A 25,073-nucleotide genomic window follows, 5' to 3' on the forward strand; every position below is an offset into this window, starting at 1 on the left:
TCCCTCATCCATTAATATAAAATGGAGACATACAAAAAAAGACTGCCTATCTCTGTACCAGGGGAAGAGTCAATTTTCTTTATACTGTGTGGATTTTACCAAGGGAATACTGAGGCCAATCAAATCAAAGAGATGGAGGGAAATTGAGATAGAACACGATGAGATAAAGATGAATGAACACTGCTTGTAACCAAGAGGAGGAAAAAGTGAAGTGTAGTAAGTGGATAGGGGTCATTGTCAATTCAAACATGCAGGGCTCAGCCTTTCTCTAACTAACTTGTGGTAACCAACTTATCTAGAAGTCAAATACCAACACACACACACAAAACAATTATGTCATGTTCAATTTCACCTCGCCCAGTTTCTTAAAGCATGGCACAACATTCGTTTTGATTCGCCTTCTTGTTTGATGTTCTTGTCTATTTTCATGTGTTTCTGTCATATCCACAGGGTTTCAGTCATGTCCACAGCGTTTCAGTCATGTCCACAGCGTTTTAGGCATGTCCACAGCGTTTCAGGCATATCCACAGGGTTTCAGTCATGTCCACAGGGTTTCAGTCATGTCCACAGCGTTTTAGGCATGTCCACAGCGTTTCAGGCATATCCACAGGGTTTCAGGCGTATACATAGCGCGTTTCAGGCATATCCATAGTGAATTCCTCTATATTGCATGATTCTCATAATCATTTTAGTGCTTTGTTTGTTTCTTTATCTTTTCCGTTTGCATGCTTCTCCTGTGATGAAAGAATGGTGATGAGGATCACTCCATTGATCCCAATGAGCTGGCTGAGTCATTAAGACGTATTAATGGTTTGAGAAACAACGATACGCCCATATATGGATCTATGGGCCACATCTACAATTCCTCTGACAGGGTAAAGAACATTTGAACCCAGCTATTAGAACCCAACACTCCATCTGGTCATAAGTTTGTATGTTTGTGTTTCTTGTAGTTGTGTGCTGTTCCTCTGCTGTTTGTCGTTGTCGGTGTTCTCTCCATATTCATATTCATTTTCACACCTAAGTATGAGAACTATACAAAGACAGCATAGAAACATACATTTTTTTATTATTTTTTTTTACAGTATTTTGTGAAAGAGAGAACGTGTTGTAAAAATGTGTGGCAATTAAATCTTCCCTGGAATCAGATGACCTTATGGATCCCATTTTTATATCTCTGCATCCAGTATGAAGGAAGTTGGAGGTGGTTTTGTGAGCCAATGCTAACTACTGACTGGACGCCTATGGTTAAAGCTAGCATGCTAAACGTTGCCTTAGAAGTCTAGTTATTGTGCTAACGCCAGTTACAGTAGCAACTTCCTTCAAACTGCACGCAGAGGCATAAAAATAGTATCGAGTTCATCTGACTCTTGGGAAGTAGATAAAGGACTTCATTGCCAAATTCCCAAAGTATCCCTTTAAGCATAATGTGACACACAGTGCTGGTGTAGTGACTCATTGACTCTGTGACATTCTTCATTACACAAATGGCATTCCATTATTCTTCATCATTTGTTTAATGTCATAATGGCCTGTTGTCAACTTGTCACACACACACACACTCCCTGTTTTCACTCCCAGTTCCTTGTTCCTTTCAGTTGGTGTTGCTGTTTGTTTTTATTTCCCTATTCAAATGCATTTCGAAAGAAATTGCATTTCAGCCAAAGATGACATTTTCTGCTTTCCTATTCTTCCCCCATGTCAACATGTCATTTGTTGTTCATTGTGAATTTCGCTCGTGGAAAAACTATTGCTCAACTCATGTTGATGCTGTTTTCATTCCATTTAAATCATTCCCATATTGGGCATATCAAACAAAACTATCACATGCAGGGCTTTGTTTGTGTGTAATACCCATTCATTCATATGATGTCAATTGCTTTTTAAAGAGAATTTCCAGGTCTGAACCCTTTTTTCAACCCTAGTTTTGACATTTGAGGGAAAAGGCCAGGGAGACGCTTGAGTGGTGACAACTGTAAAGCGTACAGCAATGAGTAGGTTTGAAAGAGAGAGGGCTGTGTCCTAGGATAACACCAGAGGCATTATGGGTTATAAAAACAATAATAGACTAGAGGTTTTAAGCAAGGTCTCATGACGCACAAATCACTCCCTGTTCATGTTGCACTTTGATAGATTTATTGCGTTAGGGAGAATAGGCATTGACTCAACATGAAGTCAAAGGCGGAAGTTTAGTTGAAGTCAAGTTTATTTGGAGTGTTAGCAGGAGGGAGACTGAAGTGTACTTGGCTGGGAGACTTAGTCAGCCTGTCATATTGCTGCTGCTGCTGTTGCTATGGCAAGCGATCCCCCATGGTTAAGAGAAGGAGGGAGAGCAAGATCAATGGAGAGAGAGGGATGACATTTCAGTGTCCCTCTCTGGAGCACATCAAGGCCGTCCATCGGGGGAGTGTCCGTTCCCGTTCGGGGAGTTCATTCATCCTTGAACTCTGACCCCTATCTAACTAACTTCTGCCTTTCCTGTTCGTAGGACGACGACGTGAGGGAGAGCCGCCTCAGCTTCACCGCTACGACCGGCGGTGGCAGCGCCGCGGTCAAGGACGGCACCATCCCCAAGGCCACCAACAACGCCGCCGCCACCCCGGGCGCCACGGGGCCCCAGCCCGCCCAGCAGCCCAAGAAGGACCCGGCCGCCAAGAGCCACGAAGAGATGAGAAAGCTGTTCATCGACCGCGCCAAGAAGATCGACACGGTATCGCGGGCGGGTTTCCCCCTGGCCTTCCTGTTTTTTAACATTTTCTACTGGGTCCTGTACAAGATTCTCCGGGCTGAGGATGTGCACAAGGACTAGTACAGAACACTACAGTACAGTAGGGTTCAGTACAGTACAGTACAGTACAGTACAGTAGGGTACATTACAGTACAGTACAGTAGGGTACATTACAGTACAATACAGTACACATGGGTAAAGTAGACCCCGGTCCCTCCTTACAATGTGGGAACTGTTTCACATTAACATTTGGCAGTTCACCAACTACCTGGGGTTCCAAAACAAAGCCCTGCCAAGGTTTTAAAAAGAGGATTAAGGAGATGACTTATACTCGGGAGATGAACTGAGTATTTACAGAGCAGAGTTATGTCCGTATCACCCAACAACAACAAGAGAGGACAGACATCGTGCTCACTATGCAACTGGAGACCAGTTTGGAGTATCGGACGAGTCCCACTTCACCATCCCACACAGTGTGCAGTCAAAACAGGAGCAATGCTTTTATTCACCTCTGCAAACCCTCTGTCACAAACACACACACACACACACACACACACACACACACACACACACACACACACACACACACACACACACACACACACACACACACACACACACACACACACACACACACACACACTTGTGTCTTACAGCTTTACTGCCAATGTTCTATTACAGTACAGTTTCCACACAACACTGGTAAACAAGTGAAAACTTCCAGTACACTCAAGTCCTTTGTAGATTTTCCACCAGATTATAGTGTATCTTTATTATAAACCATCAGATGTTTGTTATAATTCTCAGACATAAAAAGCTGCCACTTTGACACATTTCCAACTCACTATTGTGGGTTAAATGTCCCGTCCCTAGTGCTACTCATCACGTACAGAAACGTAATGAACCTCTTTGTGACTTTGTTGAGTGATTCAACTCCCCAGGTCCACGCTCAGCACAAACTCAACTACGGTGTTAACATGTTTTTTTTCTCACCTTCATTTCCTTATTTCCACAAAATGATGATTCACTGTTCCGTTCACTCGGTCAAACAAACCACTGCCGAAACACTCAAGTCAAGCAGGGGGCAAAAGATGTGAAAGCATCCACCTTAAATGACCTAGAATCTCAACACGAGCTAACAAAGGATCGACCAAAGAGGTAACTGACTGAGAAAAACTGAATGAACAACATGAAAATAGAATATAAAAAGAGAGATTTGATACCGATGCAGTCGTCATGAATCCCCACTGTGAATTTGGAAGGCTGAGGATATCATTAAAGTAACTGCCAAGTTTTTTCAGATTTCTATTAAACATGACGTATAATATCTTACGATAGGAGTGAAATTGTTTTCTTTGTTTAATGTTTTTAATTAAGTATGTTTGAAGTGTTTGAAGTGTGTGGACGTACCCCAACAACAGAATGGTGTGGGCGTATAACAATATTAACTTAAGTAGACCGCTGATCAGGGAGATGACATGTTCTATGAGGAAGTGGCAAGCATTTTTTTAAACGGTCTGTTTGAGATACAAGTTTGAGGTGGGGTTTTTGAAGTGTTTTTCTTCTTCTCCAATGTATGCTTTGGTCACGTACAAGTGTAGGATGAGCCAGAAATATTATATGGAAATGAGTTAACAGAATATTAACTTTTAAAAGGGAGATTTTCACTGGGCAGTTACTTTAACAGTATATAGCCATAATACTATACACAGCCTGAATCAGGCCTTTGACTTCTTGGTTTACAACTTGCCTTTCAATATAATCTTAATTTGATAATGAATTACCATTGCTCTGGTGTCACTGAGCATAACACTCAGAAACTTGTGTTGGTCACAGTACACAACCCTGGGGAGCACCATCACAATTAAGTTATAACTGATCTAAGTTCAGTATCCAGAGTACCAATATTTGAATAGTTACATGTATGGGATATTTGACTTTTAAATGAAAGGAATTCACACTCTCCATAAGTTGGGGGGTAAAAGTGCATGTATAAAGTTGAAGAAAGAATTTAGAATAGATTGTAATTGTTATGTTGAAGTAACATTTAATTTAACTATATTTAAAAAATAATTATAGAAATGAGAGGTTGTTTACTTTGTACGGTATGTTGATATACTGATATTATTATCAACAACAGACAATGAACAGACAAATTATCAGAATATCGGACAAATGGACAATGATTCAGTCGTATAATATTCTTGTGTTTGATCAAACCTGATGACACACAGAGACAGTATAAAACTGCAGTGTAAAAACCTGACCCAATTTTAAGCTGACTCATAATGGAGTAGACAATATAATAAATACATTTATGGATACATACATGCAATATATCAATCTCCTCTCCTTTTTCTAGATGGTTGATGGGTTCTTGTACTCCAAGACTGTTGTGATGTTTTTTGAAAGATATGAAAAAAAATATTTGGTAAGACATTTACAGGATTTTACACTATTTAAAAACAACTACTGATTAAATCTCTGAAGAGATACTGTGCCATATACTTTTGGTAGTAAAAACATATCTATACTCCCACATTCCTTCATAAAGTGACAAAGCTTTCATATAGTTCTACAGATTTTAATACCACTTCTACATATTAGTATTTGACACAGTTATACACAATGTGAAGGATGAATTAATATACGTTTCATGTACATTTCTATTGCAAGTGTATTTAAATATTTTTTTTGTACAAAAAAAATGACAGTATTATTAAATGTTAGATGCATGAACTGAATTCAATGTCAATATATTTATTTTTGAACTTGTGTTCGACCTGTGTTTTAGTTGCTGCTGTGATGATGAGAAGAACACATGTGCTTTTTTTCCCATTATAATGTACATCTGTAAATAGTTTTCATAAATATAATAAAGGTCCTTTGGAGAGAAAAAAGATTGAGGGAAAAAAATGGTTACATTTCTAAATGAAGATTTTGTCATTTGTGTCTTTGTTATGGTATCAGTTCAGAGGATCACACAGAGTGGGTTCCTAGCTCCAACAGTGCAGTAGTATCTAACAATTCACAACAATACACACACATCTAAAATGTAAAATAATTAAATTCATGAATACATACATCTTAGGACAAGCAATTTTTGAGGGGGGGGGGGCATTGACCAAAATAAAATATACTGTATACACATGAAATGAGTGAAAGAGTATGTTAACATTATTACAGTGACTAGTGTTCCATTATTAAAGTGACAAGTGATTCCATGACTATGTACATAGGGCAAGCAGCTCGAAGGTGTAGGGTTGAGTAACCTGGGTGGTACTGTAGCCAGCTAGTGATGGCTATTTAACAGTCTGACGGCTTTGATGCACCTGTACTGACATCGCCTTCTGGGTGGTAGCGGGGTGAACAGAGGCAGAGGCAGAGGCTCGGGTGGTTGTTTCAGGCCTCTTGACGGAGGCAAATTGTCAAATAAAGGGATATCATATACTGTAGGTCTATATCTCAACGGCATAAAATGCATTCCCAATCTAACGTTAAACTATTGCCTTACAAAACAGACTGTAGGCCTGCCAATAGCGAGCTTTATGACGTCACTGCACGGTTGCCCAATATGAAGAGCATAGCAGTAGATATTCCCTAATGCTGTTTGTTGCCAGTCACAGAGAACATATTAAATTGAGCAATATGTAATTCTATGATGCCAGTAGTGAGCTTCTACTGCAGGACTATCTCATTAGGAGGTCGGTTTGGAATATGAAAAAGGTGAAAGACGAGACGGCGTAATTATCCGCCGTGTGTTTATTTAGCGCTACATACACCACACGCCCCTTTTCTGACAACTAATGTACCAGATGATATAGGAGCCTACATAAAGCAGCGCGGCGTGTCGCAGCCAGATGAAGCGTAAAAGATGACTCTGCGAGGTAAAGTGGCTCTAGTTACGGGCGGAGCCCAAGGTATCGGTAGAGCCGTCGCAGAAAGCCTTCTGAAGAACGAAGCAAAGGTTGGTGTTTATATATAAAGTTATTAGCCTGTTGTCGCACGTAAATGGACGGTGGTTTTGGTTACTTTACGCATTTTACGCGCGGCGCTTGTACCAACCTATCGTGGTTGTAATGGAGCCAAAACCAACTGTGTTGCACAAGAACCTCTTTAAATATTTGTACATAGTTTTGTATATGTTCTGATTTTATACCCGCAGGTTGCACTTGTGGACTTGAATCAAAGTGTCGGAGAGGAATGCAAGAAGATTTTAGATGGAGAGTTTGGAGATGGGAACTGCATTTTCATTCAGTGTGACGTGACGGACAGATTGAAACTTAAAGGTAATGGTTGCTTGACAATAAAACGGTGATACTTCTGGTTCATAGTCTGAGGTGAATGCAGTTCATTAGTTTGGAACATTTCTTCTCACAAGCTCTACAAGCCAGAATGTTTAATGCAATTGCATTTCAGTTTAGGCTACTCTGCCAGTTGTCTGTGCGGTTTGTCGTTTTGTGGGTAGGAATTTTGCAAAAAAATATCCACAGGAAAGTATTATTACACATACAGTTTCAAGCGCTGGTACTGCTTTCTATCACCTGGCGCATGCGCAAAACAATATAAACACGTGTACGAGCTCGGAAAGTATGCATACATCGCTTGCATGTATTTACATCGTGTGAGCATGTTTCAGGTGATAAACATCTGAACATACTACCAGTGTGGTTTGAAAAGTTGGTTTGATTATATATTCTATGGACATTTTATCGCCGCTTCCTTACGGTAAAAAGGACCAACGGTATGGACAACCGGTAAAGTAAAAGTACATGTAATGTTATTCAACATTCTGGCTTGTAAAGAAGATACTGTTGTGTCCATGGGGTAACCATGGTAACAATCTGACTAGGCAAAGGTAATTGCAACTTTACTATGGTACTGCTATTTTCTCTTTAGAGGTTATTATAGTTATTAGCCTAACCTATTTTTTTAAGTATAGCTATATGCCTAGTCTAACTTTAGCATTTTGCCTAAATGCATAATAGTCTATTTTATTTCATGCTGCGCAGTGGTTTATAATTCTGAATATTCTCATGTTCGATCACCTTTAGGCCTTAGGCCTACCTATTTTAAGACATCATTCACCCCTGAAACAGACTTTCATTGTGTGAAAATGAATGAGTTACTTTTGACATGATTTCCAAAACGCCCGAGGCAAAAGACATTGGAATGTTCTTGGATGTAGTCTTACCTAAATATCTGTGCTTATAAGAGTCCATTCAACCAACACTGAACACTGTCAGTGCACGACTCAATCTTAAACGTCAACAGTCTATTTAGTCTTGTAAGACTGGACATTTGTTAGACATTTGTTGTTAAAGTAAAGCCAGGTCTCTCTTGGAAAATATATATTATCTCAATGAGAAAAAACCTGTATAAAAAAAGTACTTTTTTTTTAAAGCACCGTACTTGACTTGTTGCTCCTACCTTGGTTAAGGTGATTATTATTATATAATTTTTTTTAATTTAATGTTTTCTTGTGGAATGCTTTCAGCTGAAAGGCAGGTGCTGGTGAATACCTGTTATACTGCAGTTTTATGGCTTAGATAATTGTTTAGATGTACTTGTTTATCACTTAGACAAAGATGCAGTGTTCTTGTAGTGAACATAGGGTGTATAATCAATCTAAGAGCTAGATGGTCTTCTTTGATATAGAATCGAAATGATAGTTTGGATGTAAATAAAGATGCAATGTTCTTGACAAATGTCCATCTCGTAAGGACTGGTAGTGTTCTTCTTCTTCATCTATAGTTAATCAACCTAAGTGTTGCACTCTTCTTTCATATTGCAGATGCTTTTCAAAGTACAGTTGACCGGTTTGGAAGATTGGACATTGTTGTCAACAATGCTGGCATCAACAATGAGAAGGACTGGGAGAAGACCATTGAAGTAAATCTGGTAAGAGGGGTGGGTGTGGGTGTGAGTGTGTGTGTGTGACTAACACCAGTAAATGTTAAGATTTAATGTATTTTTGTTATTGAATGTCTTGTCATTGAGATAGTTTGTGAAAATCTATTTTTCCAAAACAATCTGTTACTTGACTAACTGCAAAATCAATCTTACATTATGCTGTAGTTTAGCCTAGTCTACATTATATTACATGATGCTGTAGTTTAGCCTAGATTATATTACATGATGCTGTAGTTTAGCCTAGATTATATTACATGATGCTGTAGTTTAGCCTAGATTGTATTACATGATGCTGTAGTTTAGCCTAGATTATATTACATGATGCTGTAGTTTAGCCTAGTCTACATTATATTACATGATGCTGTAGTTTAGCCTAGATTATATTACATGATGCTGTAGTTTAGCCTAGATTATATTACATGATGCTGTAGTTTAGCCTAGTCTACAATATATTACATGATGCTGTTGTTTAGCCTAGTCTACATTATATTACATGATGCTGTAGTTTAGCCTAGATTATATTACATGATGCTGTAGTTTAGCCTAGTCTACATTATATTACATGATGCTGTAGTTCATCCTAGATTATATTACATGATGCTGTAGTTTAGCCTAGATTATATTACATGATGCTGTAGTTTAGCCTAGTCTACGTTATATTACATGATGCTGTTGTTTAGCCTAGATTATATTACATGATGCTGTAGTTTAGCCTAGTTTACATTATATTACATGATGCTGTAGTTTAGCCTAGATTATATTACATGATGCTGTAGTTTAGCCTAGATTATATTACATGATGCTGTAGTTTAGCCTAGTTTACATTATATTACATGATGCTGTTGTTTAGACTAGTTTACATTATATTACACAATGCTGTAGTTTAGCCTAGTTCACATTATATTACATGATGCTGTAGTTTAGCCTAGTTCACATTATATTACATGATGCTTTAGTTTAGCCTAGTTCACATTATATTACATGATGCTGTAGTTTAGACTAGTTTACATTATATTACACAATGCTGTAGTTTAGCCTAGTCCACACTTTATATTACATGATGCTGTAGTTTAGCCTAGTTCACATTATATTACATGATGCTGTAGTTTAGACTAGTTTACATTATATTAGTCGATGCTGTAGTTTAGCCTAGTTTACATTATATTACATAATGCTGTAGTTTAGCCTAGTCTACATTATATTACATGATGCTGTAGTTTAGCCTAGATTATATTACATGATGCTGTAGTTTAGCCTAGATTATATAACATGATGCTGTAGTTTAGACTAGTTTACATTATATTAGATGCTGTAGTTTAGCCTAGTTTACATTATATTACATAATGCTGTAGTTTAGCCTAGTCTACATTATATTACATGATGCTGTAGTTTAGCCTAGATTATATTACATGATGCTGTAGTTTAGACTAGATTGTATTACATGATGCTGTAGTTTAGCCTAGATTATATAACATGATGCTGTAGTTTAGCCTAGTTTACATTATATTACATGATGCTGTAGTTTAGCCTAGATTATATAACATGATGCTGTAGTTTAGCCTAGTTTACATTATAGTACATGATGCTGTAGTTTAGCCTAGATTATATTACATGATGCTGTAGTTTAGCCTAGTTCACATTATATTACATGATGCTGTAGTTTAGACTAGTTTACATTATATTAGACGATGCTGTAGTTTAGCCTAGTTTACATTATATTACACAATGCTGTAGTTTAGCCTAGTCTACATTATATTACATGATGCTGTAGTTTAGCCTAGATTATATTACATGATGCTGTAGTTTAGCCTAGTTTACATTATATTACATGATGCTGTAGTTTAGCCTAGTTTACATTATATTACATGATGCTGTAGTTTAGCCTAGATTATATAACATGATGCTGTAGTTTAGCCTAGTTTACATTATATTACATGATGCTGTAGTTTAGCCTAGATTATATTACATGATGCTGTAGTTTAGCCTAGATTATATAACATGATGCTGTAGTTTAGCCTAGTTCACATTATATTACATGATGCTGTAGTTTAGACTAGTTTACATTATATTACACAATGCTGTAGTTTAGCCTAGTTCACATTATATTACATGATGCTGTAGTTTAGACTAGTTTACATTATATTAGACGATGCTGTAGTTTAGCCTAGTTTACATTATATTACATGATGCTGTAGTTTAGCCTAGATTATATTACACAATGCTGTAGTTTAGCCTAGTCTACATTATATTACATGATGCTGTAGTTTAGCCTAGATTATATTACATGATGCTATAGTTTAGCCTAGTTTACATTATATTACACAATGCTGTAGTTTAGCCTAGTCTACATTATATTACATGATGCTGTAGTTTAGCCTAGATTATATTACATGATGCTGTAGTTTAGCCTAGTCTACATTATATTACATGATGCTGTAGTTTAGCCTAGATTATATTACATGATGCTATAGTTTAGCCTAGATTGTATTACATGATGCTGTAGTTTAGCCTAGTCTACATTATATTACATGATGCTGTAGTTTAGCCTAGATTATATTACATGATGCTGTAGTTTAACCTAGATTGTATTACATGATGCTGTAGTTTAGCCTAGATTATATAACATGATGCTGTAGTTTAGCCTAGTTTACATTATATTACATGATGCTGTAGTTTAGCCTAGATTATATAACATGATGCTGTAGTTTAGCCTAGTTTACATTATAGTACATGATGCTGTAGTTTAGCCTAGATTATATTACATGATGCTGTAGTTTAGCCTAGTTCACATTATATTACATGATGCTGTAGTTTAGTCTAGTTTACATTATATTACATGATGCTGTAGTTTAGCCTAGATTATATAACATGATGCTGTAGTTTAGCCTAGTTTACATTATATTACATGATGCTGTAGTTTAGCCTAGATTATATTACATGATGTTGTAGTTTAGCCTAGATTATATAACATGATGCTGTAGTTTAGCCTAGTTTACATTATATTAGACGATGCTGTAGTTTAGCCTAGATTATATTACATGATGCTGTAGTTTAGCCTAGATTATATAACATGATGCTGTAGTTTATCCTAGTTCACATTATATTAGACGATGCTGTAGTTTAGCCTAGTTTACATTATATTACACAATGCTGTAGTTTAGCCTAGTTCACATTATATTACATGATGCTGTAGTTTAGACTAGTTTACATTATATTAGACGATGCTGTAGTTTAGACTAGTTTACATTATATTACACGATGCTGTAGTTTAGACTAGTTTACATTATATTACACAATGCTGTAGTTTGGCCTAGTATACATTATATTACATGATGCTGTAGTTTAGCCTAGATTATATTACACGATGCTGTAGTTTAGCCTAGTTTACATTATATTACATGATGCTGTAGTTTAGCCTAGATTATATAACATGATGCTGTAGTTTAGCCTAGTTTACATTATATTACATGATGCTGTAGTTTAGCCTAGATTATATTACATGATGCTGTAGTTTAGCCTAGATTATATAACATGATGCTGTAGTTTAGCCTAGTTATTATAACATGATGCTGTAGTTTAGCCTAGTTTACATTATATTACACAATGCTGTAGTTTAGCCTAGTTCACATTATATTACATGATGCTGTAGTTTAGACTAGTTTACATTATATTAGACGATGCTGTAGTTTAGCCTAGTTTACATTATATTACATGATGCTGTAGTTTAGCCTAGATTATATTACACAATGCTGTAGTTTAGCCTAGTCTACATTATATTACATGATGCTGTAGTTTAGCCTAGATTATATTACATGATGCTATAGTTTAGCCTAGTTTACATTATATTACACAATGCTGTAGTTTAGCCTAGTCTACATTATATTACATGATGCTGTAGTTTAGCCTAGATTATATTACATGATGCTGTAGTTTAGCCTAGTCTACATTATATTACATGATGCTGTAGTTTAGCCTAGATTATATTACATGATGCTATAGTTTAGCCTAGATTGTATTACATGATGCTGTAGTTTAGCCTAGTCTACATTATATTACATGATGCTGTAGTTTAGCCTAGATTATATTACATGATGCTGTAGTTTAACCTAGATTGTATTACATGATGCTGTAGTTTAGCCTAGATTATATAACATGATGCTGTAGTTTAGCCTAGTTTACATTATATTACATGATGCTGTAGTTTAGCCTAGATTATATAACATGATGCTGTAGTTTAGCCTAGTTTACATTATAGTACATGATGCTGTAGTTTAGCCTAGATTATATTACATGATGCTGTAGTTTAGCCTAGTTCACATTATATTACATGATGCTGTAGTTTAGTCTAGTTTACATTATATTACATGATGCTGTAGTTTAGCCTAGATTATATAACATGATGCTGTAGTTTAGCCTAGTTTACATTATATTACATGATGCTGTAGTTTAGCCTAGATTATATTACATGATGTTGTAGTTTAGCCTAGATTATATAACATGATGCTGTAGTTTAGCCTAGTTTACATTATATTAGACGATGCTGTAGTTTAGCCTAGATTATATTACATGATGCTGTAGTTTAGCCTAGATTATATAACATGATGCTGTAGTTTAGCCTAGTTCACATTATATTAGACGATGCTGTAGTTTAGCCTAGTTTACATTATATTACACAATGCTGTAGTTTAGCCTAGTTCACATTATATTACATGATGCTGTAGTTTAGACTAGTTTACATTATATTAGACGATGCTGTAGTTTAGACTAGTTTACATTATATTACACGATGCTGTAGTTTAGACTAGTTTACATTATATTACACAATGCTGTAGTTTGGCCTAGTATACATTATATTACATGATGCTGTAGTTTAGCCTAGATTATATTACACGATGCTGTAGTTTAGCCTAGTTTACATTATATTACATGATGCTGTAGTTTAGCCTAGATTATATAACATGATGCTGTAGTTTAGCCTAGTTTACATTATATTACATGATGCTGTAGTTTAGCCTAGATTATATAACATGATGCTGTAGTTTAGCCTAGTTCACATTATATTAGACGATGCTGTAGTTTAGACTAGTTCACATTATATTAGACGATGCTGTAGTTTAGCCTAGTTTACATTATATTACACAATGCTGTAGTTTAGCCTAGTTTACATTATATTACACGATGCTGTAGTTTAGACTAGTTTACATTATATTACACAATGCTGTAGTTTAGCCTAGTTCACTTCATATTGCACAATGCTGTAGTTTAGCCTAGTATACATTATATTACATGATGCTGGAGTTGAACCTAGTTCACATTACATGACGCAGTGAAGAGTTCTACCACAGGCTGATTAAGAGCAAAAGAGTGTGACTGTTGTATGTGTTGGATATTGAAACTCAAGCACTCTTGTTTCTCTCCGTAGACATCAGTCATCAAGGGAACTTACCTGGCCCTGGATCATATGAGCAAAGAGTATGGAAAAGAAGGAGGAGTCATCATCAATGTCTCATCCATGGCAGGTAAGGCTGCTCCATACATGCATCAATACTTTATGTACCGCACGCTGCACGTCAATACATGGAAACCTTCTCAAGCGGTTGCTTTGTACTGTATGCTGTACGTATATACACTGCTCAAAAAAATAAAGGGAACACTTAAACAACACAATGTAACTCCAAGTCATTCACACTTCTGTGAAATTAAACTGTCCACTTAGGAAGCAACACTGTTTGACAATAAATTGCACATGCTGTTGTGCAAATGGAATAGACAACAGGTGGAGATTATAGGCAATTAGCAAGACACCCCCAATAAAGGAGTGGATCTGCAGGTGGTGACCACAGACCACTTCTCAGTTCCTATGCTTCCTGGCAGATGTTTTGGTCACTTTTTAATGCTGGCGGTGCTTTCACTCTAGTGGTAGCATGAGACGGAGTCTACAACCCACACAAGTGGCTCAGGTAGTGCAGCTCATCCAGGGTGGCACATCAATGCGAGCTGTGGCAAGAAGGTTTGCTGTGTCTGTCAGTGTAGTGTCCAGAGCATGGAGGTGCTACCAGGAGACAGGCCAGTACATCAGGAGACGTGGAGGGCAACAACCCAGCAGCAGGACCGCTACCTCCACCTTTGTGCAAGGAGGAGCAGGAGGAGCACTGCCAGAGCCCTGCAAAATGACCTCCAGCAGGCCACAAATGTGCATATGTCTGCTCAAACGGTCAGAAACAGACTCCATGAGGGTGGTATGAGGGCCCGACGTCCACAGGTGGGGGTTGTGCTTACAGCCCAACACCGTGCAGGACGTTTGACATTTGCCAGAGAACACCAAGATTGGCAAATTCGCCACTGGCGCCCTGTGCTCTTCACAGATGAAAGCAGGTTCACACTGAGCACATGTGACTGACGTGACAGAGTCTGGAGATGCCGTGGAGAACGTTCTGCTGCCTGCAACATCCTCCAGCATGACCGGTTTGGCGGTGGGTCAGTCATAGTGTAGGGTGGCATTTCTTTGGGGGGCCGCACAGCCCACCATGTGCTCGCCAGAGGTAGCCTGACTGCCATTAGGTACCGAGATGAGATCCTCAGCCCCCTTGTGAGACCATATGCTGGTGCGTTTGGCCCTGGGTTCCTCCTAATGCAAGACAATGCTAAACCTCATGTGGCTGGAGTGTGTCAGCAGTTCCTGGAAGAGGAACGCATTGATGCTATGGACTGGCCAGCCCGTTCCCCAGACCTGAATCCAATTGAGCACATCTGGGACATCATGTCTCGCTCCATCCACCAATGCCACATTGCACCACAGACTGTCCAGGAGTTGGCGGATGCTTTAGTCCAGGTCTGGGAGGAGATCCCTCAGGAGACCATCCGCCACCTCATCAGGAGCATGCCCATGCGTTGTAGGGAGGTCATACAGGCACGTGGAGGCCACACACACTACTGAGCCTCATTTTGACTTGTTTTAAGGACATTACATCAAAGCTGGATCAGCCTGTAGTGTGGTTTTCCACTTTAATTTTGAGTGTGACTCCAAATCCAGACCTCCATGGGTTGATAAATTTGATTTCCATTGATCATTTTTGTGTGATTTTGTTGTCAGCACATTCAACTATGTAAAGAAAAAAGTATTTAATAAGAATATTTCATTCATTCATATCTAGGATGTGTTATTTTAGTGTTCCCTTTATTTTTTGAGCAGTGTACATTGAAGCTTTCACAGACATAAGAAAAAGGGAAACAGTGGTGTATGTGGATGTGGGAATGACTTGCTATGTCTTTGGCAATGCGGTTGCTTTCAGCTGATGTGAGCAACCCCTATGTAATGGAATATGTCACAGGTCATCAGCTATAAAGAACCACATTGACTTCGTTCACTGTTATTGTTGAAATTCCCAGGCCTTTGTTTTGGTACGATATGGTTACACAGTGTACCATAACACAACATAACACAGGTGTAAAGCAAACATTACAACATTACCGCTTGATAGATTGGAGTTTGATGGTGTTTTCACAGTGGACAATAAGCATTGCTGTATACGTCTACTATTTGCTTAGTGGGGTAGGTTAAGGCTGTTCCATCGCCTCAGTCAGCAAACTAACAACTACAGTACTTCTCATTTTTCAATCTTTCTCCACAGCAGCATGTGGAGATTGAGAAAGCATGTTATTAGTGCAATCCGAGTCAGCTAGCGCAACCACTTTGTGCAAGAAATGTCTGAATGTCTGTCTGTGGTTCAGTGGCTTACATCTTGATCCGGGGGGGTTCAATTTGGTGTGTGGTGGGCTGTGTTGGATTGGGAGAGATTTGTTGGAATGGAGACAGTAATGCCATGACAGACAGCCCACTGACTGTGAGACTCAGTCAAGTGTCACTAAATCTGTTTTCATATAAGCAGCACACCTGGGTTCACATACTATTCAAAATCTTTCAAATGCTTTCTGCATTTTCTCAAGTCTGCCTTGAATACCAGCTGGGTGGGGTTTGGACTAACAAACGGAATTTAGAATGGTGGTACTCATAGAAAAATAGTGATTTATCAAACAATTCTACAAGCGTCATACCCACACTGGTAGGAGATAACCATTGGTAAATATACATTTTTCTCAGCCTCAGTACTGTAGCACAACCTTGGCTGTTTGCATTTTAAAATGCCCTAATTAACCATAAATGGTCCAAATCCTCCCTTTAAAGCCCGAGGGGGACATCCGTACCATGAAATACAACGGCGCAACCACAAAAAAAGGGGGGGGGGACTACAAAAAAGGACCATTGGGACAATTCAAGTTGCCTTAGCAATGGCAAATATACTTCAAATGAGCAGGCAACACTTGCCAATAAGCCATCCATCCATCCATCCATTTCTGTTCACAGAGCTGAAATCGTTTAGGATGATGATGTTATGCTAATGTGGGTGCCGTCTATTGCTCCCTTCATGTTTGGGAACCCACCTGTTGGGTCATGAAGGGCTGTGATCGGCAAGCCCCCACTGAAAAGTGTCTGTTGCCGAAAACCTGAGGGTGGATAGCACTTGGATGTGCACCGGAATGGTATGCATTTGCCTTTTTAAAGTACGTCTTAAATCTTCTCAAAAATCCTATACAATTGTTTTTTGGTACCAATATCTGATGAGCCAATGCAGAAAATGTGCCACCTGTCTCTAAAAACTCGCTCTCTGCAAAATGCAGCGTGTGCCAAATCTTTCAACAGAGCAAGGTTAGCCGTCTCTCATGCAATTTCCCATTATTTATAATAATAAATAATAAAATCTTATAGAATGTCAACAATGGTTTCACTTTGACACGTACCTCTCATTCTAACAAATTACTGTACTTTATACTGATTATTATTGTAACCAATGCACTGATGTGGTCAAATGATATAGCGTGCCAAGCGATGTTTCATGAATTCCCAATGGAAATGCAATCAAAATTGAAAAATGATTTAATTATTACTCTCACAATTTCAACACATTTTCCCCATTCTACGCTTGACAAGCAGTTTCCTTAATCCACCATTTGGTCCTGTGCGTACACATGGTCCTGGCTGTGTGTACATTTACACACACTCTCAAGCATACGTTCATATTGATCAATTTCACACTGCGTGGACGTTTTTCAATGCATGGTTTACACACAGATTTGTGGTTTACACACAATAATGAGACTGGTCAAGCTGAGAGCCAAACCTTTAAAGAAATGCAGAGTTCTTTATATAGCTGACACTAAGAATGCTTAGTCATGGCTGGTTCAGAGTGCTTAGTCGTGGCCCATGCAAACCAAGGGGCGTCATAAGGGTTCATCCGGTCGTTATCTGCACGGGGTTGTTGTCTTAACCCCACCCTGGCTTAGTTTCCCAGATGCAAGGAGGATTTTGGGACAATGAGAGATTGATATACTCTTAAGCTATCTCTAGTAAAACACATTCCTGTCTATGTGTTTAACTAATTTGTCAGCTCAAGCCATCTCTAATGACCATATGCCCAGATTAGCTGCAGAGAACTAGAGTGGAGACCATAAAAACACAGCATTAGTAGGACAGAAATATCTTACTATTTGTTCAATATTAATTGTTAACCATTAATATAAAATAAATCAGGTAAATACGTAAATATTCTATCACAGGGGCCACTAAAATGATTTTCCTGGGGGCCCAACTTGGGGTGGCAGGTAGCCTAGAACATTGGGCCAGTAACCAAAAGGTTGCTGGATCGAATCCCCAAGCTGACAAGGTAAAAACCTGTCGTTCTGAACAAGGCAGTTAACCCCGGTAGGCCATTATTGTAAATAAGAATGTGTTCTCAACTGACTTGCCTAGTTAAATAAAGGTTAAATTAATTAATTAATTAACTAAATCTCACTTGGGTCTGCTTGTTGAAATACTACTTGACAATAACATAGGTAATACATTAAATTTCAGTAATTAAACAGTTGTAAATACAACTGGAGAATGTTGTGCTTGAAATCTCCAGTGGGACCCCTAAGAAATTATAATCATTTGATCCGAAAACAGACTGTATCGTTGGGAGGCTGTTCTCAGGCCTTTGGAATGTAAACATCAGTGCTGAAAGCATAGTTGCTTGTGTTTGATTAAGGTAGAACAGTATATAAACTGGAGGATGGTGACTTTTCTCATTATCTCTCTTTCTTTCTCTCGCTCTCTAAATTCAAAGAGGTTTATTGGTATGGGAAACATTGCCAAATCAAGTGAAATGGAAAATATAAAATGAAACCATTACACTCACAAAAGTTCCAAAGGAACAGAGACATTCTAAATGTCATATTATATATATTACAACAGTGTTGTAACAATATGCAAATAGTTAGTACAAAAGGGAAAGTAAATATGGGTTGTATTTACAATGGTGTTTGTTCTTCACTGGTTGCACTTTTCTTGTGGCATCAGGTCACAAATCTTGCTGCTGTGATGGCACACTGTGGTATTTCACCCAATAGATATGGGAGTTAATCAAAATTGGATTTGTTTTGGAATTTGTGGGTCTGCGTACTCTGAGGGAACTATGTGTCTCTAATATGGTCATACATTTGGCAGGAGGTTAGGAAGTGCAGCTCAGTTTCCACCTCATTTTGTACACATAGCCTGTCTTCTCTTGAGAGCCATGTCTGCCTACGTCGGCCTTTCTCAATAGCAAGGATATTGCTCACTGAATCTGTACATAGTCAAAGTTTTTCTTAATTTTGTGTCAGTTACAGTGGTCATGTATTCTGCCCAAGTGTGCTCTCTGTTTAGGGCCAAATGGCGTTCTAGTTTGCTCTGTTTTTTTGTTAATTCAAATCAAATCACATTTTATTGGTCACATACACATGGTTAGCAGATGTTAGTGTAGCGTAATGCTTATAAATTCTTTACAATGTGTCAAGTAATTATCTTTTTATTTCCTCATGATTTGGTTGGGTCTTATTGTGTTGCTGTCCTCGGGCTTTCTGAGGTCAGTTTGTGAACAGAGCCCCAGGACCAGCTTGCTTAGAGGACTCTTCTCCAGGTTCATCTCTCTGTAGGTGATGGCTTTGTTACGCAAGGTTTGGGAATCGCTTCCTTTTTATTTGGTGTTGTATGTTGTCTCTCTCTCTCTCTTTTCTCTTTCTCTTCTCTCTCTTTCTCTCTCCCTCCCTCTTTATCACTAACTGTCTCTCTCTCTGTCTCTGTCTGTCTCTCTGTCTCTGTCTGTCTCTCTGTCTGCACTTTGACACAGATATGCCTGAACTCCATTCTCCCTCAGCCAATTCACAAACCGTTTAGTATCAAGATGGATTCTCTGCTATATATTATTATTATTATTATATTATTATTATTAAATATTCCATGTGACTCTATGCAGTCACACACTTTACATTGACACTGTATATCTATCCCCTCATCTCTATTTTTGAGACCCTGCATGGTAAACAATAGCACAGTCCACTCCAAGTTAGTTTCCCTAAGGTTTGCCTGGAGAGAGAAGGAGGAAATATCACCTGGCTCAGTTCACAACCGTGGGCCAAGAATCTCTCAGATGTCATAAATCTAAATGTAATGATGACTACATGTTTATCACAAGCGAGGCGCATGACTCTGACATATGACGCCATTGGGCTCATTCAAACGCATTGTCTGTGTGTTGACATCAATCATGGGGTTCTGGTGAAATATAGTTCTGTGGCTGTGTTGGATGATAGATGATGTTGGATGACAGGATTTTGTGGTTGTTTGGACCTAATCCCCAAACTCATACACTGAGCAACTAAAGAGAGAGTTGTGAAATAGTTCAATTGTAGGTTGTTTAGATCCTGGGCTGGAATTTAAACTCCAACTGAACTTTGGACTGACGACTGAGTTGACTGTCCTAACTGGAGACTGGAGGTTAATCATTCTCCTGCTGAGGTAGATGTTTTATTATTATTTTATTTTATTGAACCTTTATTTAACCAGGCATGTCAGTTAAGAGCAAATTCTTATTTTCAATGACGGCCTAGGAACAGTGGGTTAACTGCCTTGTTCACGGGCAGAACGACAGATTTGTACCTTTGTCAGCTCGGGGATTCAGTCTCGCAACCTTTCGTTTAGTAGTCCAACGCTCTAACCGCTAGGCTACCGGCCGCCCCATTTCTTCCTGTGATGTTTTTTGTTTTTTTTCCCCCCTGTCTCAGCAGCTTCTTTCTCTTTTTCATTTCTTTCTCTCTCGTTCCTCGTTCATTACTCATTGCATAATAGTTTCGAGAGGGAGAGAGAGAAGCTTCCGATTCAAGTTGCCCCAGCACAACAGGCAAAGCTGGTTGAAATGACATCATTTCAACCAGTTTACAACCACGTGGTTGTACTGAGTCCAAGATCATCCAAATATTTTCTAGATGCATAAACACATCCCTGCGCACCTGGTAACATCATATTCTATCATTACGCTACTTGTACATGCTGTTCCTCAGTGCTGTCGCTAGCAGATAAGTGAAAGTCATGCTACTAACCAAAACAAGACATTCCCCAACCATGCCTGTGGGTGATTCCGATACAGGGCCTTCAGAAAGTTTTCACACTCCTTGACTTTTTCCACATTTTGTTGTTACAAAGTGGGATTAAAATGTATTTAATTATCATTTTTGGTCAACGATCTACACAAAATACTTTAATGTCAAAGTGGTAAATACTCTAATGTCAATGTGGTGATTCTGACAATACATGTTAGAATCACCTTTGGCAGCGATTACAGCTGTGATCCTTCCTGGGTAAATTTCCAAGAGCTTTGCACACCTGAATTGTGCAACATGTGCCCATTATTATTTTTAACATTCTTCAAGCTCTATGTTGGTTGTTGATCTTTGCTAGACAGCCATTTCAAGTCTTGCCATAAATCAAGCAGATTTAAGTTAAAATTGAAACTAGGCCACTCAGGAACATTCAGTGTCATCTTGGTAAGCAACTCCAGCCTAGACATGGGGGAGGGAATACAGTCTGTCACAAAAGTGAACCAACAACCTAAAACGTGACAACAGGATCCGTAATGGACCAGACATGAAAGTGAACCATATAGTTCACCTACGGTGAACGGGCCCGCACTCTGACACAACCACAAACTGAGGTACCAACCGTACCACACAGGCTCTACCCACGAGAGGTTATGCCCTACTTGTTCAAAATAACAACCCTGCTACACACTATGCAAACAGTAGCACTGTATCCTTTGCTAGCGGTATCTAAACAAGTCCAGATGTTGCTAATCCCTGGTCCCAGAGGGCTCTCCCAATTGTGTGGTATTTGAAACCGATTGGTTACTTTTCCCACCAGGACGACACTGCCGAGGCAGATGCCACTTGAGGTTTTAAATGGGTTGTTATCGATATTCACAGAGCACTCACGTAGTCGGAACCCCACCTGGGTCGAACCAGGCACACCCTTCCCAAATGTATTGATTTGCAGCACACAAACCACACAGCTGACTAGAGGAGCGAATTTCACACACAACCTTTTAACCAACTCGATTACAACAAAACCAAGGTCATTAATTGACAACAAGGCTCATTCATCAAATTTCAGAAATACCTCTTGGTGAGAGAAGCCAGAAAAGTCTCCACCACAGAGGGGTCAACACAATTGACTCACCTCCAGAGAGCTGATTCTGAAGCTTCGCTAAACGAAAAAAGGCTGAAAACCTTAGTGTCTCATCCTCTTCGGAATTTCCAGATGGACTAAAGAAAAGAGAATTGAGAAATAGGGGCGGCAGGGTAGCCTAGTGGTGAGAGCGTTGGACTAGTAGCCGGAAGGTTGCAAGTTCAAACCCCTGAGCTGACAGGGTACAAATCTGTCCTTCTGCCCCTCATTGAAAATAAGAATTTGTTCTTAACTGACTTGCCTAGTTTAAAAAAATTAAAGCTGGTTTGTTACAAGTTGCAACAGGGAGACACCTCCAGCACAGAAGCAGATATCATTTCTAACTGGCCTCTTGGAGACGGGCCCTTTATATTCTAAATCAGACAACATCAGTTCAAAACCAAGGCAGCGGCTTTGTCAGCTGCTACAGAATCGGTGTCCACAGAAGGTCATCAATACAACCGTGAATAATCAGCGCGTCCTCGTACCTCCAGTCTGGCGTCAATCACTATCAACAGATAGGAGAATAATCCATAACAAGTCGAGTGACCAACCCCCACCTTGAGTGTCAGAACCAGAACACTGGGAATGTATTACAGAGAGGGAAAATATATCAATATGCTAAATATTGTTCTAATCACTCTGAACGTGATTATGTAACAGTGATAGAACTGTTAGATAGGCTAGCTACAGTGGACAACAGCATCCATCACACATGATCTCTACCCCCAAAGCCAAAACACAGTTGACATGACATCAGTTTGTTTTCTTTACCATTGAGAAGAAACGGTTGGCAGGATGCTGCGTGATGTACAACCGCAGCAAAAGCTGCAGGCGCTCACAGGCCCCGCTTTAACTGGCAGCTGCCTCTAATGGGACCAGGGACTTTGGAATGTAGGTGGACCCACTGCAGTGTTCGGTACAGGCTTCTTCCTTCACTGGCAAGTTGTGCAATGACTGACTGATTGACGAACTGACTGACTGACAGCTCCTATGTTGGATAGCGGTATGTTCGATGTAAATCGTTGTTTTGGTTCACCCTGTTCTTCATGATGTGTGTTAAGAGCAGCCTAACCTGAAATGTACAAAGGGTATCAGTTGACAATAATCTTGGAAGGAAAACACACACATACACATTTGAAATACTTTATTTGAATCCACAAATTACATTACATTACAAAGGATAAAAAATATTTTAAAGGTATTGGATACAATAGCACTTTAAGGATACAAAAAGCACCTTCTCCACAAAGCTAGGCTGCCCATAACAGCTGAAACAGAGCAGTACTTCGGCCAGTTGCTTTGCTCTAGTCTTTGGCACGCCTGCAATCTGAAGGCCACTCACCGTATGTACGTGGCCGATTCTGTAAAATACTACTGTCACCAAGTTGCACTTATATCCAAAGCTGTCCAAGCCTGATACGAGGGCTGGTATTTGAGAAACTTGTCAGCAAAGGCCCGACTCCATGTATCCATCGAAGGAACAGCCCACCTCAAATCAGCACCTCCCTTTGGGCTCGCCCCACAGCATCAGTAACTGGATTATTCTGCATACTTGAAAACGCGTCATCATCTATATCAAACCAGGCTATTGTGATGAGAACATTTGTATGTGTGCTGTCTGTGAGACCACCTGTCTTACCTCAGTAGCTACCAGGTCGACAAGGCAGACATGTCTAGCAATGTACAAGTATTTTTATGATCGGCAACCATTAACAACATGTGCACCAGACTTAACTCGGGGTGGAAGATACAGAAGGGATGGTGGTCTGCAGGATACCAGAGTGCTAGGTAGTATTTTGTGGGTAGAATAGAACAGGTGTTGACCTTACCGTGAAAGGGTTTCTTACAAGCACTTCACCAACAATGCAGTTCTTAGAAAATTAAGAGTTAAGAAAATATGAACTAAATAAACTAAAGTTTAAAATAAAGTAATACCAGAAAATAACTAACGAGGCTATAGACTGTCTATAGACTTCCGGTACTGAGTCATGTGTTGGGGTACAGGTTAGTCATGGTAATTGAGGTAATATGTACATAGATATGCATAGATAATAAACAGCAGGTAGCAGCAGCGTAAAAAAGCTGCAAATAGTCCGAATAGCCATTTGAAATGAGCTGTTCAGCAGCCTTATGGCTTGCAACCAGTCACTCGATGGTGCAGCTGTAGAACCCCTCGAGGATCTATGCCAAATCCCCTGAGTCTCCTGAGGGAGAATAGGCATTGTTGTGCCCCCCTCACGACTGTCCCAGTCTGTCTGGACCATGACAGTTTGATGATGTGGACACCAAGGAACTTGAAGCTCTCGACCTGCTATACTACTGCCCTGTCAATGATAATGGGGGCGTGCTCGGCCCTCCTCTTCCTGCAGTCTACAATTATCTCCCCTGTCTTGACATTGAGAGAGAGGTTGTTGTCCTGGCACCACACCACCATGTCTCTGACCTCCTCCCTATAGGCTGTCCCATCATCATTGGTGATTAGGCCCACCTGTGTCGCCGGTAATTTATTTGACATTTTTTTAATTGTACTTTTATTTAACAAGGCAAGTCAGTTACGAACAAATTATTATTTTCAATGATGGCCTAGGAACAGTGGGTTAAATGCCTTGTTCATGGGCAGCTCGGGGATTCAGTCTTGCAACCTATCGGTTACAAATCCAACGCTCTAACCACTAGGCTACCTGCCGCCCCAATTTAATGATGGTTTTGGAGTCGTGCTTGGTCATGCAGTCTTGGGTGAACAGGGAGTACAGGAGGGGACCAAGCATGTACCCCCTGATGGGCCCCCTTATTGAGGATCAGAGTGGCAGACCCGCTGCCGCCCACCCCTATCACCTGGGGGCGGCCCGTCAGGAA

At 39.4% G+C, this 25,073-nt stretch overlaps 2 protein-coding genes across 2 annotated transcripts in view; both read left to right on the plus strand.

Moving 5' to 3' along the window:
* The window catches only part of LOC124001182 (glycine receptor subunit alpha-3-like), a 109,148-nt gene extending 103,534 nt beyond the window's left edge, over positions 1-5,614 (plus strand). The window contains exon 9 of the mRNA XM_046307786.1: positions 2,489-5,614. Coding sequence (XP_046163742.1) covers positions 2,489-2,809 — 321 coding nt within the window. The 3' untranslated portion in view covers positions 2,810-5,614. The remainder of the gene's footprint in view (positions 1-2,488) is intronic.
* Positions 5,615-6,427: 813 nt separating this feature from the next.
* The window catches only part of LOC124001807 (15-hydroxyprostaglandin dehydrogenase [NAD(+)]-like), a 34,058-nt gene continuing 15,412 nt past the window's right edge, over positions 6,428-25,073 (plus strand). Inside the window, exons 1-4 of the mRNA XM_046308892.1 lie at positions 6,428-6,695; positions 6,894-7,017; positions 8,523-8,629; positions 14,064-14,160. Of these exons, the coding sequence (XP_046164848.1) occupies positions 6,603-6,695; positions 6,894-7,017; positions 8,523-8,629; positions 14,064-14,160 (421 nt within the window). The 5' untranslated portion in view covers positions 6,428-6,602. The remainder of the gene's footprint in view (positions 6,696-6,893; positions 7,018-8,522; positions 8,630-14,063; positions 14,161-25,073) is intronic.

Source organism: Oncorhynchus gorbuscha, linkage group LG17, assembly GCF_021184085.1.
Source record: "Oncorhynchus gorbuscha isolate QuinsamMale2020 ecotype Even-year linkage group LG17, OgorEven_v1.0, whole genome shotgun sequence".
In the NCBI taxonomy this organism is placed as follows: Eukaryota; Metazoa; Chordata; class Actinopteri; order Salmoniformes; family Salmonidae; genus Oncorhynchus; species Oncorhynchus gorbuscha.